Source organism: Terrapene carolina, unplaced genomic scaffold (assembly GCF_002925995.2).
Source record: "Terrapene carolina triunguis isolate 2854851 unplaced genomic scaffold, T_m_triunguis-2.0 Scaffold229, whole genome shotgun sequence".
Lineage (NCBI taxonomy): Eukaryota > Metazoa > Chordata > Testudines > Emydidae > Terrapene > Terrapene triunguis.
In genome coordinates this window covers 1,914,718-1,926,866 of record NW_020664580.1, presented here as the reverse complement: position 1 = coordinate 1,926,866, position 12,149 = coordinate 1,914,718, and the positions used below count along the sequence as shown (strand labels likewise).

Sequence of the window (12,149 nt, the reverse complement as noted above, 5' to 3'; positions counted from 1 at the left end):
TAGTAGCCTGTCTGGAGTTGTTGGTTCCAGCATTTCTCAGACTGAGTTCTTGGGCACAAAGTCCCCAAACTTGCAAACACTTAAGTGCCCTAGGTAAGAGTTTGCCAGGATCAGGGCCAAAGTGAGAATCTTCTACTGAGCATGTGTGAAATTAAAATAAACAAATAAAAAGATGAAAACAACATTGTAACAACTCCTGCTTCTAAGATGTGTGCAACCTTGCACCCATCTGGGAGCAAGTGTTCAGACCTCATACAGGAGGTATGCCATATTTATGATCTGCTGTATCATTTACAACTTGTTGGGGGTTTCCCCCCTACTCCTTTCTTTACTGGATCAAAACAATAACCACTCCTGTGCACCGCATTGTAAAAGTTATAACTATATAATTCATTCTGAAAATAAAGTGTCTGGATTAGTTAATATAGACTGAGGTAAACGACTCAAATTAGTCTACAATTACCTAGAAGTAATTCATAAGAAAAATATTTATTTTCATTTTCAGATTTTCATTTTTTTGTGTTAAATTCTTGGGTTACAGCAAAAGGAATCTAACACACTACCACAGTGACATATAACTAAGCCATAACATTGCAATATACCAAAATTGTGTAAACAAAAAGCCTTTCCATACTGGTACTCTCTGTGGGCCAGATTCTGACCTACAGAATCCCACTGAAGTCAAAAGGAATACTTATGAAGCACAGGCATACCCAATAGGAGTCAGGGTTTCAGCACCTGGCCCTGTAGTGCTGGGATAACACTGATCCCCTTTTTATATTTGATCAGGGGGGAAATGCCTGCAGCCAGTTTTTAAAGAGATAATTTAACCTTGGATTGGTTCACACATCCATCCTGCACAGGAAAATATTATTCTTATTGCCTAGTTCAAACTCAAAGTAAACTATGTGGACCAAAGTCTTGCATCATTTATACCCAATGCAACCCCATAGGATTTTGCTAGAGGATAAGAGAATAGGACTCTGGAACATTATTGATCTTTTAGTATGAGGCATGTACCTGATATTCATTTGGAAGCAAATATTAGTTCATTGAACAAAAATGCAAAATCCAAGATGCTCCACTGAAGTTCTTCTTCTGGGGCCCAGGTACTAAGTATTATTCCCTCTGCATGGAAGCACGAGCCACCTGCACCATCTCTGGACCTATGTCAGGCAATAGATGTCTAAGAGAGAGTTTAGCACATTTTGATGGTAAGTAAACTAGCAGTTCCTTAGATTAGGTCTAAAACCGCAACTTGTGGCAACATTTAGTGAGTCAGAGAGAGAGTGCAAGAAGCTAAAGAAAGGGGGATATTTTGTTTTTCTGTAATGAAATAAACAGGACATGTGCACTTAATATCTATCTCCAATTTGATGTATATTATAATAAGGCAACATAAGTACTGTAAAATCTAAGAGATTATTTGAATTGGAAATATAGTCCATTCAAAAACTATTTTAGCTACTAATACTTAAAATCTACCAGTTGAATATAAACATCTTTGACAATGTACCAGACATTAATTACAGAGCAGATTGGTTTGTATGGTTTCACCTGCTGTGTTTTGGATAGCATTCAACAAGATTTTTCTCTTCATAGAAGAGGGTGGGTCTGGTCCCACCGCCCTTACTCGTATGTAACTTCCTATTGAAGTCTAAGGGAGTGTTGCCTGTCTCAAAACTGCGGGATTGGATCCTAAAACAGTAACGTACAGATGGCGTCTCATTAAAAAATACTGGAAAACTGGAATACAGTGATAGATAATTACAAGGTGATATTTTTAGTTAAAAAGTTACAAAGTTACAAACTTGTTTGCTTTAAAAAAAAAGCCACACACAGTTAACACAAACTATTAAAAAGCCACATAAATTCTTGCCCTTTACATGTTTGGCAAAATCAAAATCTTGGAGTTTGCATATACCCATGCTTTAGTACTTTTCAAATGAATTAGTTCAGAACAAGAACATATCTCAGAAGCTGTATAGATCTACTGTACAGACTCATTCAAGTAGCACAGTTGTTGCTTCGTAGTGACAGGTGAATGGTAGTATCAAGCATGGACTATCATTTGATTTTATTTAATTTTAAAGATGTCTTCAGTCCACAAGTACACTTTTCATTAACCAAAAAAAACTGTCTTTTTATTATTTCTTTGGAGGAAGAACATTTTCTTCATAGAAACCTGGATTTACTACATTTCCAGGTGGATCGTATCTGGCCACCACAAATGTGGAGCCATCATTTGCTGTGGCTTTTCCAACTCCCATCTTCTTTGTGTTCTTCCAAACCATTGCTGTAAAGTGACCTAAGAGGAAAAAGGTCAAATAAACACATTAACTTTGGACAACAAATCTGAAAAATTATTTCTAGTGATTGAGCAAAAACAAGTCACACCAAACTAAGTTAGTTTCTTTCTCTGACAGGATAACACGCCTAGGGGGTGAAAAAGAAAATGCAGCTGATCTAATAGTTTGTCTTTAGAAAGACAGCCAACATGGTTCTCCACTGCACTCATGAGCTCCTTACTCTGTTCCAAAACCAAAATACATAGGAAAAATTATGTGAAAACAACCAGGCCTGGATGAACATCAAGTACAAAAGCCCCAGATCCAAGGCCCTGGGTACACACCATACCATGTGCAACAATGATCCCAGCCCCGTCACTCCCAGCAGTATGGCTGACAAAGTAACCATCCTACCACTGATTGTTCCCCACCTGCTTCAACGTTCTGATCACCCCGATTATGTTTCTATGGTGCACAGAATAAGTTAATAGCATTAGTGAAACATTAACTTCCCAGGCTTTTTTCTAGTCCCTTCTGACAGTTATGGAGTAGCAGTCTCTCAAAACCTACTCCACCAGCTGTTCCCTCTATGCACAGTTACAGATAAATGAAACTTTCCTATGAAAAAAGAACAGGAGTACTTGTGGCACCTTAGAGACTAACAAATTTATTTCAGCATAAGCTTTCGTGGGCTACAGCTCACGTCTTCGGATGCATAGAATGGAACACAGACAGAAGGTATTTATACATACAGAGAACATGAAAAGGTGGTTCCAAAAATTTGGCCCCAATTTACACTCTAGGTAACCAGGGCTGGCTCCTGCTTTTTTGCCGCCTCAAGCGGTGAAGCAAAAAAATAAAATAAATAAAGCCGCAATTGGCGGCACTTCGGCGGCAGCTCTACTGCGCCGCTTCATTCTTCGGTGGCAATTCGGTGGCGGGTCCTTCGAGACGGACTAAGGGACCCTCCGCCGAATTGCAGCCGAAGACCCGGATGTGCCGCCCCTTTCCATTGGCCGCCCCAGGCACCTGCTTCCTTCGCTGGTGCCTGGAGCCGTCCCTGTAAGTAACACCTCATTGACATCAATGGGATTAGATGGTACGAGAGGTAAACCAAGGCAGACATCAGCACAGTATCTTTAATTAAACAGCTGTATAGTTTCTATTATTACAATTTTGATATTTTGTGGGAAATAAAGTGCATTTGTCCTCAAAACCAACACCTTTTAATACTGATGGTTGAAGGAAAAAGACTGTAGAATTTTTTAAAAATATATCTACTTTGTTTCTAATACAAATTTTGTTTACTTTCTCATTCCCCTCAGAGTCACAGTTTCCTTTTATCTTTCCAGTTATTGTCATTTTCCTGAGAGCAATTCTAACATTGGTCTTTTATACACACACACACCTTAATTTTTTTTTAAAAGCTGATTTTTGAAAAATAGTGAGAAAGTAGATTTAACAACTTTTTAAAGTAAGAGCTGCATCTTTGAAGGAGCAGTGCCCAGCCTGAGCTCACCTGTCCCAGAAGAAAACCCCGGATTTTGAAAGCTGTAATTTTTTATTTCAGCGTACCATCTTTCAGCTACTTCCTTTCCTGCAAGACAAAAGAAATGATGCTGTGGATTTGCAACAAACAGAGTGAACTCAGCAAACTGCAACTCACATCTCCCTGCCCACAAGATTCTTCTGTTAATAGATCAGCAAGAACTGTTGATGCTTAAATGGAGTCATATAAACATGGAATGAGTAACAATTTTAAGCTACTTCTTGAATCAAGAGAAGTTCTTAGTTACAAGTGGCCTTCCCGCCCCACTCCCCAATTACCATCATACTCAAATATAGCATTCCATTATAAAAGAAACTAGAGCAAGAAAAGAGAAACAGAGTGCTGATGGATGCTTTCTATAACAGAAGAAAACCCTAGGCCCTTTATGAGCAACAGCAGCGGAAAGAGACATGAAAGGCCACACCCTAAACAGGATGATGTACTTTCAGAGAGAATTAAAATTAAAAACCACAAACCTACCCAAAAGGATGAGCACCAAAGTGAGGTTTCAGAAAGATTAACTCATCCTGTTGGTTGATGGCATGTACAGTAAAATTATCCACTGTCTGTATTATTTACACAGATCACGATAAGTTAAGGATGAAGTGCTGGTCTTTTACAGAGGGGTTTCTGCTCGGGGATTTGTGGACAGGATGCCACAAAGGCACTGCTCCCACCTCCCCCATTTCCACATTTCTGGGTGATTTCTAGTCTTATTTATTCCCTGTGGTCCAAATAGCAGAGGGCAGTATGATTATTATTACACCTGGCAAATTTAACCACCAAATAAAGCAGAGATACCCCTTCCCCATTCCCACCAAAAACCCCAGTAGTAATCCAAGCCTGGCAAATTTATAACCCCTCAAAATTGGAAAACATGAAAAAATAGAAAAGCAATAAATCAAAAGCAATGATAATATTTGGTCCCAATATAAAGCAGTTACCAGCAGCTTTAAGGTAATGCATTCACTGGGAAGACTTAATTTCCCTGAAATCTTTCAGGCAATTTCCTCTGTCTCAATGAACTTCGGCTAGAGAAAAATATGAAAAGGCTTGCAGTTCAAATTATTGGGCCCTCTCTGGATGGCAGGTGTGATCCAAGAACCTCTTGGTGTCCATTGGCAGAGGGCGCAGGGGTTCACCAAAGCAGGTCAGATAAAATCTTTGCTGAAAGCCTGTGTCACAGTGGTCATCAAATCATTGTGAAATATATGGGCAGACTGTATTAATATATACTGAAAATTATATTCATAAGGCCTTGTAGTTAAAGGCTGGTCACTTAGAGGTAGTGTGCACTGAGACAGACTTCTCCAGACAGGAGGTGGGAGATGACCATTGTGAATCTTACAAAGGAAGTCTTTCAATCAGACTGCGAGTGCTGCAGGAAAAAACAAAACCAGCAGGGGTTATCCTGTTTATGAGTAAAGACAATGAACTTTGGGGGGCAAAACTGGGGGTATGGAGGTACATCAGGTATCCTTCAATCTGTGAGGACACGCTGCTAGCTGTATTGATCTTATGAAAAAGTGTCTCAGCCATTCTGGTTAAAAAGGCTGGGGAAAGGACTTAGGGGAAGCTAACCTGTATGAGGCAGGGCTATTCGTCTTGTGTGTTATAGGCTGCACCAAGCATATTATAGTTTTGTTTTACATGTTACCAGTTGTTTCCAGTATTCTTTCTTACTATCATTCGAATCTCCGTTCTTTGATGACAAACTTGCTTTCACTATAAATGTATCTAAGTTCTGTGTGTTAAGTGGAGTGGTGATCCTGAGGTGAAACTAGTAAGCTGCTGTGTACTATTCCTTTGGGAGTAGCCAACCTGATAGTTCTGTGAGTGTTCAGTGGAATAGGGGCTGGGCACTGCAGAGGTATGCACAGAGGACTGGGGATTGGTGTGTGCCTATTGCTAATCCATACAGAGAGAGTGAAGCCTATGGAGGCCTGGAAGGCAGTGCTTGTGTTGCCAGAGGCTGGTGGAGTCATGGAGCTCATCCACACCAGGCACAGACAAGACTTCCTCATGCTAAGGGCAGGTGGCAGCGAGGTGCCTCACAACCCTGGGTACCCTGGGAAGCATCACAGCAGGTCCACTCCAGAAGTCAGTCAGGAAAAAGTCACAGAGAGTCAAGAAGGTTCCTCCATCCACCACCAAAGAAAAGGCAGTTGAAGGAAAGAAGGAGCCACTTGAGACTCTACAACAAAATTCAAAGCAGGACTCCCCTGCAGTATTCTTTTGATCAGGGCTCAACACACACACCACACACATACACACACACCACACACACACACACATACACACACACACACATTGTAAGCACTGAACTTACCGATACTGTGCCTGTGCTGTACAGTTTGTATTGTGTGTGTGTTTTTCAATGCTGCCTGTTTTGCAGTCAATCCCTGACCCCAGCGTTTTAATTCTATACAGCTCCTGCACCATTTGGAGAACATCTATTCGGTCCAATTTTCTTGTTAACCTTCTGATACAGTCAATTACTACAGCTGCTCTTCTAAATTTTTTGAATGAGTTATTAAAGACACTAGACCCGATTCTCCAGTGCTGTGCAGGTGCTTGGGGCCACCTGGAAAGAATCGTCTTGCTCTAAAGCAGGGTAAGTGAACCAGGGAAGATCAGGTCAGTGCGAGGGTAATCCTCTGGTGGGACAGAGCTGAGGTAGAGAGTCCTGCACCATTCCCTTTCCCTACTGCAAGTAGATTAGGGAAAAGGGGACATGGCAAGACACCCCTGTGATACATCAATCTTTGGCTGCAGTTAAAATCCCCGGGGCCATTTGTTAGAGTAGCCTTCAGTTCACAGGGACTAGCCCTGCATAAAGCCAGCACCAGGATCAGGGAGGTAACAATGTGAGCTTTAAGCTACCCTGGCTGACACACCTGAGCTGTGCTGTTCACCTCCACCCCAGGAGCTATCTGACCAGAACCACATTTCAATCGCTGTTTTTACTGTTTACCATCTTCTGCTATTTTAATCCATGTTTGTCCCGCAATAAAATTAAGAAACTTTGATTATACTACACAAATCCTTAGAACACAAAAAATGACCCAGGCAAGCTCTGTCTTGAGTTAAGAGTTTTATCATTTGTTAGTAACACTACATAGTGCTTTGTTAATGTTTATAGCCCTGTGATCTGTTTATTCCCAGCCTTGGCAGAACAAGGCTTGCAGTTTGTTGGAGCTCAGAGGTTTTATATGAAACAGATTGTGTTTAATGGGGCTAACTGATCATTGACTTATATACCATGTAGTTCCACTAAACTCTATGGGAGTGCATGGAGCAAGGCTGGCCTAGGTGTTTTCCACCCAGGGCGGAAAATGTTTTTGGCGTGCACACACACATACAAGCAGATCAACTGAGAAAAAAGTTGGCATCCAACTTGCCTGCCTCAAAGGCTGGCTTTGAGTTTATGTAAGTGATGAATTTGGCTCTATTTTCTTTCTTTGTTTTGGGGGAGGAAGGGGTAAGCTGTTGAGGATGGAAAGTTTATTTGCTCTTCTGTTTACTGTCAGGTTCTTTTGCGTCTGCAACTTTGAGGAGGCCAACAGCCATTTCATTTTGCTTCTCTGCCATGAGGGGCGAATCCTGCAAATTCACCATTACTTCCTGACAGTTGTTAACTGATGGAATTCAAAATGGGAGTTGAGGGTGCTTTGCACCCCTCAGGAACCAATCGAGAACTTGCAGGATCAATAAATTGAGAGTGTCCTGGGGGACTTGCAAACTCAGGTCGTAGGGAGTCTAGCTGTATTTTGGGTGGCTTCCAAGGGTACTAACTGAGTTTTGAGCTGCCTCTCCACACCTCTGCATTTAACTGGGAAGATCCTGAACGCTGCAATCCCACCCTGGAGATTACAACTCCCATAATGCCTTGGGGAAGGGAGAAAGTCATCCTCTCCCAGAGAGCGCAGGGGGAGCGTGTGGTGGGCTCCATTTTTGGGAGAGGACCTGAGATTGCTTTTGTGGATCTCTGTCCATACCAGGAGCTGCTGCTAACCTGCTGCCAGGAAGCCAGAAGCTACTACTGAGAGCCTGCTGCGGCTTTGACCAAACAGAGAGCCTCAGAGGTGGTTGGTGGCTTCACTGGAGCCAGGGAAGAGACTGTTACTGTTCCTGGAGCTGACTGAGGTGGGCCTGAGGTGAAGGCAGTGTGCGAGTAACCACGAGCCTGGTTTGGGAAAGCACTTGTACGGGAAGGGGCACAGCAAAGAGACTCTAAGGGGTGGTCTGAGAAGAGGCAGAGTGATCTTCTCATCGAACAAGAACCAGGGTTACTGACATTTGGTTAAAACAATCTTCAGAGGGGTTGTGCAGCTTGTTGCCTTGGCTGGACGGATTCACTGGATCAAGAGAGTGCTATCTCCAGTTTCAAGATCTCCAAGCACGCCCACGCAAGCGTTGAGAACTCTGAAATCCAGAGGAATGTCCACTCCGGGGAGGGGTAAATGGTGGCAGAGTAAAGGCAAGTTAGATAAGTTTTTTTGTTTTTGTTTTTTTAAGAGAAGAGAAGGGAAGGGAAAAGGGTACCTAACTAATACTGGTAAGCTAAACTAAGAGGGAAAAAAGTTGAACAAGGGAGAGAAGAAATTCTCTAACGAGTCTGCTGAGCTCTGTCTCAGGCCGGGGACGGTAGAGAAGGAACTGAGGAGACCGGTCGTGCACACATACTATTAAGTACACTCGGGGAGGGGGGGGCAGGCTCTGCGCGTGCTTGACCGGTACAAGTACTGCTGTAAAAATCTCCGAGCGAAGGTGCAGGGACACACCAACACCTGGAGTGGAGCACCCACAGGGACATCGCTCGAAGAAGAAAGGTTTTTTTAAACATAATTATGATAATTTATGCGGCACCATAGATGAATATCACTCTGTATACAAGGAAAAGTTTATCAAATAAATAACCCTGCTCTAATTTATGGTTTCATGATCTAGTTTCCCAGTCAATTCATCTGTAATAAGTAAGGCAGAACAGAAAATACTGAAAGCAGGGGCTCCAAACACAATTTGCAGATGCAAAGCACTCTTTCTGAAGTCTATTTAAAAAAAAAACCCACAACCATAGTTTGCAGAGATTGCTTATAACAAGCATCAGAGGGCCGAGATTTGTCTCCCACCCCCATCAGCTATGTTGTCTCTGCTTAACATTCCAGGAAGTAGAGTAATAAGTCAGTTGATGCTGCCAAAGCTGTTAGGCCTACAAACATGCACAATGTTGGGCCCTAGTTAATTCTCTGACTGCAGAACAGCAATGACTCATGTTTTGCTATTTCACAGGCAGTCTTAGTCTTCGACAGCTACCGATGTCTCAAACTGAACTCTACTGTTCATGTGCTCCATACGTGTGTGGCTTCAGTTCTCGGGATGCAACACACTCACCTCCTCCACTTACATGCTCCCATAGAATTATGCCTTCACTAACCTCCCGGCCTTAGTTGGCAAGAGGGTTAAGTCAATGCTCCGCCCTGAAGACAAAAGAGCAAGTGAATTGCTGTCTGTGATACAGATCTATGAACTGAATGCATTGTGTAGTGACCTGCACACGACTGCTTGCCATCCTGGTGCTCTCCAGCAGGTGTCAGTTTACATTTGGCACATATACTGGTGGTAAAAGTAAACTGCATTTCACTCAGACACTTTCTGAAGCAATTGTTTCAAGCATAATTCTGGGCTCTTCTCCCTCCCCCTCTGCCTTCTCTTGAGTTTTGGCCCAAGAAAAGCCATTGGAACAAGACCTGTTTTGCAGCTGCATAGGCGGGGTGGGGTGGTCTCTGTGCACCTAGATGTGCAAGTGTGATTCCCATTAATGCTAACAGAAGTTACACCTGCACACTGAAGAAAAATCATAGATGCTTCTGTGCTTCATTCAAGAGTAACGTGTCTAAAATAAATCGGTCAGTCAATGATGCCCAAACCAAGATCTTATTGATGCTATGAGCTTATTTGGAATGTGATGTTTTTGTATCAACATCTCTGTTAAATCGAGTGCATGCCAAAAAATAATTCTTCCTGGTTAAGTGGCTCCAACTGCAACCTTTTCTTCAGCTGCAGAATCTGAATGAACCCTATGTTACTCCAGCTATAGGTCAGTGTAAATGCACAGCATTACACAGCATAAAACAGGGGTGAATTAAGCCCACAGTCTTTATTCTAGGTCTAATAGATACATTCAGACTTCATATGAAGAAAGAGCTTACCAGGAACAGAACAGAGAGTATGCAAGATATGAGGAACCAATGACAGACATGTCGTTGTTATGTAATATTTTAAGAATTCTGCTTAGTAAGAATTTTATGAACCCTCTATGTGACCTGGTCAGTGAGGTAGTTACTGTATACTGGGTGCTTAAAAGTTTCTGTATGAATGCCTTCATCTAATTCCTACTGGGGGCGGCCACTGACCCGCTAAGACGCATACGACAATCTTCAGAAATTCAAGAACCAGGGCTTGCCTGCAGGGCTTGGGGATTCAGCCCAGGGGGGAGGAAGATCTTGGGGCTTCAGCCCCATGGGAGGCACCTGCTGGGACTCAGGGCTTCAGCCCCGCTCCTGCTGAAGCCCCGAGCCCTGACAGGTGCACTCAGCAGGGCTGAAGGCCCCCTCCCTGCTGGGCACAGAGGTGGCGCATAGGGAGGCATATGGGATCACGTGCTCCCTCCCCCCGATTTTTGCCATAGTTTGCTGGCGCCGCTTGGTCACATGGTGCTGCCTGGCCCCCTCCCTGCACTACAGCTGGGCATCAACAGCTGGGAGCTGCAGGGAGAGCCGCTGCTTTTGTTGCTGCCTCTCCCTCCTGGAGCTAATGCAGCGGCCCCTTCCTGCAGCTCCCAGCTGTTTGCCGCTGCCTCTCTGTGCGGAGCTAACACCTGGGAGCTGCAGGGAGGGACCGCTGATGGTAACAGGGGGCGTGTGCCTGGGGGGGGGCGTGACTCAAGCTGTTGGGGGGGGAACCTTTAAATGGTGCCCCTCAACTCTCAGCAGGCAACATTCGTCTCTGGCAGAAGCCCCTAGCTCCGCCCCCCAAGTCTGGTAGGCGGAGAATGGGGGATGCGGGGGGCTCTGCGAGTTGCACTTTAACTGTAAAAGAGCCGCATACAGCTCGCAAGCCATGGTTTGGCCACCCCTGTTAGATGCCTATAATTAAGGCTGCGAGTTTGTCGTGGAGGTCACGGAAGTCATGGATTCTGTGACTTTCTGCAACCTCCGTGACTTTTGCAGTGGCCAGTGCACCTGGCTCAAGGGTAGCTCAGGCAGCCCCTGCGACAGACACACCAGCCGCTGCTAGGGCAGTCTCAGGCCATCACAGCCAATAGGAGCTGCAGGGGCGGTGCCTGCAGGCAGAGGCAGTGCGCAGAGGTGCCTGGCTTCGCCTCTGCCTAGCAGCTGAGCGAGCGGGACGTTGCCGCTTCCGGGAAGCCCCCCAGGTAAGCCCCACCCAGACCCCGCCTCACCCCATTCCGTGCCTCCTCCCACAACCAAACTCTGCTGCTTGGGGGGGGGGAAGGGAGGAGGGGGAGCCAGGTAGGGAGCCTGCTGCCTCCACCAACTCCGCCCCCCCAAGCACCAGTGGGGGTCCTGGGCCATGCGCTGCCGCCTGTGCCACCCCAGCACCTGCGGGGGCCCAGGCAGCCCCCCCCCCCAAGTTTTAGTCACCAGTATTTTTAGTAAAAGTCATGGACATGTCATGGGCCGTGATTTTTTCTTTACTGCCCATGACCTGTCTGTGACTTTTACTAAAAATACCTGTAACTAAAATGTAGCCTTACCTATAATGCTTGAATTAAAGGAGAATTGTCCCCAGGAAGAAAACTATTGCCCCAGATAAGGACATCCCAGCTCACACTTGAAAGACTGAGCAAAGCTATCAGCTTCGAGGACCTTGCATCCTGTCTCCAACAAGTTGCAAGCCTTGTGCCAAGGCTGAGAACTAACAGCTCACAGGGCTATACACAGTTAAAAAGTGATTGTCTTGGAGAAAGGGGAGGTGATCAAATGGACTAACCAGCTTTTAAAAGAACTCTTCCTCTGAGGCTGGGAGAGAGAAGTGGGTTGAGTTAATGGAAGTATCTATGCCAGCCAGACCCCAGAGGTCTTGTGGGATTTATAGGAAGCTTAGCCCTATGAGGAGCCCCATATGGATAATAATTAGATACCTGGTAAACTAGCTATAAGTACAATCTGCTTTATTTTTCACAATTTTATCATTTTAGCAATTTGGGGGTGGTTTTTACCTGTTTCATAAAAATATGGTGATAGGTTGCCAACTTATGAATTTTCCTTTATTCAAAACAGGAGATG

General features: G+C 44.4%; 1 protein-coding gene across 1 annotated transcript in view; it reads right to left on the bottom strand.

Annotated features, from left to right (window-relative positions):
* Positions 1-398: 398 nt before the first annotated feature.
* The window catches only part of GLIPR2 (GLI pathogenesis related 2), a 49,494-nt gene continuing 37,743 nt past the window's right edge, over positions 399-12,149 (bottom strand). Inside the window, exons 4-5 of the mRNA XM_026656374.2 lie at positions 3,808-3,885; positions 399-2,308 (exon numbers count right to left, since the gene is read on the bottom strand). Of these exons, the coding sequence (XP_026512159.1) occupies positions 2,148-2,308; positions 3,808-3,885 (239 nt within the window). The 3' untranslated portion in view covers positions 399-2,147. The remainder of the gene's footprint in view (positions 2,309-3,807; positions 3,886-12,149) is intronic.